A 2,007-nucleotide genomic window follows, 5' to 3' on the forward strand; every position below is an offset into this window, starting at 1 on the left:
CCCCAGCAAATTGTTTTACTTTCAGTTTACTCATAGTATAAACAAGCACCTTAAAATTGCTTCCAGCATTCACATTAACCACTATAGGACAGCGATGAATACAGTATAAATACCGAAACAGAGCCTAAGGAACTTAATCTTTGCAACATGCAACTTCAATTTTTTTGTTTTATCTTATTCATATTTTTCTTAAGCCAAAGTTTAGAGTGGATCAATTTTCTTACTAGCTCTGATGAGCATACAGCTTCAGGCAGGAATTCAGGCAAGCAATTCATAAAGCCTTATCTTATGCCACACAGGAAGACTTCAGCAAAGAGGACGTCACTTAATGTGCAGGCATCAATAGCCAAGGCTTTTAAAAAAATCCACAAGTAGAGAAAAAAGCAAAAACTTGACAGTGAGCAATTAGATATCATCTACTTCATACAATAAAAAGTAGCAAACTGGCTATGAAACAGGCTACTGGAAAGCCTAGCACTGGTGGAACATGCCAGGTAATTCACAGCTTGGAAGCACCAGAGTCCACAACGTATAGGAATCCTGAAAAAGCAGCTATGATGCCTTACAAAATATCACAGTATTGCATCAGCCAGAAACTAAGCAGTCGTTCAGCAACCAGTCATTTATCTTCAGTAATCTGTATTCTAAAGGGACAGAGGCGCCTGTTAGCACCTGTTCAGCCCATGCATACAGCCCACCCTAGTGACAGGCCAGGTCTCATGGTACCAGAAGGTGCTTAAGTAGAATGAGTGTTCACTGACCTTCACAAAAAAAAAATTAGGGTTTTTTTGTCCTTTTATTTTTGCAAATAGCCATACTTCTTCACAAACTACTTTGCAAAGGCTCTTGACTAATTAGTGATAATAGGTCCCTTTACAGGTTTACTAGAAAGATTTTCAAAGCTTATTTTGATGCAGTTAGGAGAAAGATGAGAATAAGTTTGCTGCTCTATTACCAGGCCTTGCCAGTCACCACAAAACCCAAGGAGGAAACTGCAACACCAGCAGCCAAGAAAAGTCTACTGCTAAGCTGTACTTGCAGCTTTGATTAAGTCTTAAAAACACACACACACACACACAAAAAAGGTCAGTGTTATGTAGTATACATGAACCTGCCAGCCTGGGATATTTAGGATAGTCCTGATGATTCACCAATTGAGTTTACTAAATCTTGCTGCCGATTAAAGCTGGAAGCCTGTCTTCTCTCTTCTAAGGGAACATGCAAAAGACAGGTACACAGGTTGAAGAGAAAGGGAACCCTCCGTGTATTAGACTCACCTGAACTTGCTTGCGGAGTTTGCTGCATTCACCTGTCAAAACCTGCAGCTGGAGACGGCTCTGTGCAGATTCCAGCTCTGCCTGTCTCCGCAACATTTGCTCCTTTTCTAAAGAGCTGGAGGAACAAGAGAAAAGCAATCCTTAGGACTAGGAACTAGCTAGGATGCTTCTCTGGGCCATCGACTCCTATCCCCAGACCTCATCCCAACACAGGTCCCGTTCAGGTAAATTCAAAAGCAACAGAAAATCTGGTACCACGCTCATCCAGTACCTTCACCTCAAGATGTTCTTGGTTATGCAGTCGTACTGAATGACTTACTCAAGTATCATTCCATAGAAACAACAGCCTTTCTCCTCACCCTCTCCAAATGTGCCAAGTTAGTAGGGAGAAAAAGAAAAAGAGGCAGGGTTTACCCCTCCCCCCCAAAACAGTTCAGCAAATTCTATACCACTGATGTCCATATAACATACGATGACAGTAATACAGCAAGTCATAACACAGCATGATCTTCAAGTTTGTTTCTACCACCAGTAACTGATTTTGTATTTCAGGAAAACACAGCTGTGTCAGAAAAAGACAGATAGAGGTAAATTCTCTGTGAATGCCCAGCTAGAAGCCATACTTACTGCCTCACCTTAACCCTGAAAGCACATACACACCACGTAGCAGCAGCAGTTTGATAACATACTTCAATTTCTCTTTCATGTATGTTTTACATATAAAGGAACA

At 41.1% G+C, this 2,007-nt stretch overlaps 1 protein-coding gene across 1 annotated transcript in view; it reads right to left on the reverse strand.

The window, feature by feature from the left end:
• RFWD3 (ring finger and WD repeat domain 3) overlaps positions 1–1,392 on the reverse strand; it is a gene marked incomplete at both ends in the record, with an annotated part of 14,304 nt that extends 12,912 nt beyond the window's left edge. Inside the window, one exon of the mRNA XM_010282260.1 lies at positions 1,278–1,392. Coding sequence (XP_010280562.1) covers positions 1,278–1,392 — 115 coding nt within the window. The remainder of the gene's footprint in view (positions 1–1,277) is intronic.
• Between the last annotated feature and the right edge of the window lie 615 nt (positions 1,393–2,007).

This window comes from Phaethon lepturus, unplaced genomic scaffold, assembly GCF_000687285.1.
Source record: "Phaethon lepturus isolate BGI_N335 unplaced genomic scaffold, ASM68728v1 scaffold2970, whole genome shotgun sequence".
NCBI classification, from domain to species: Eukaryota; Metazoa; Chordata; class Aves; order Phaethontiformes; family Phaethontidae; genus Phaethon; species Phaethon lepturus.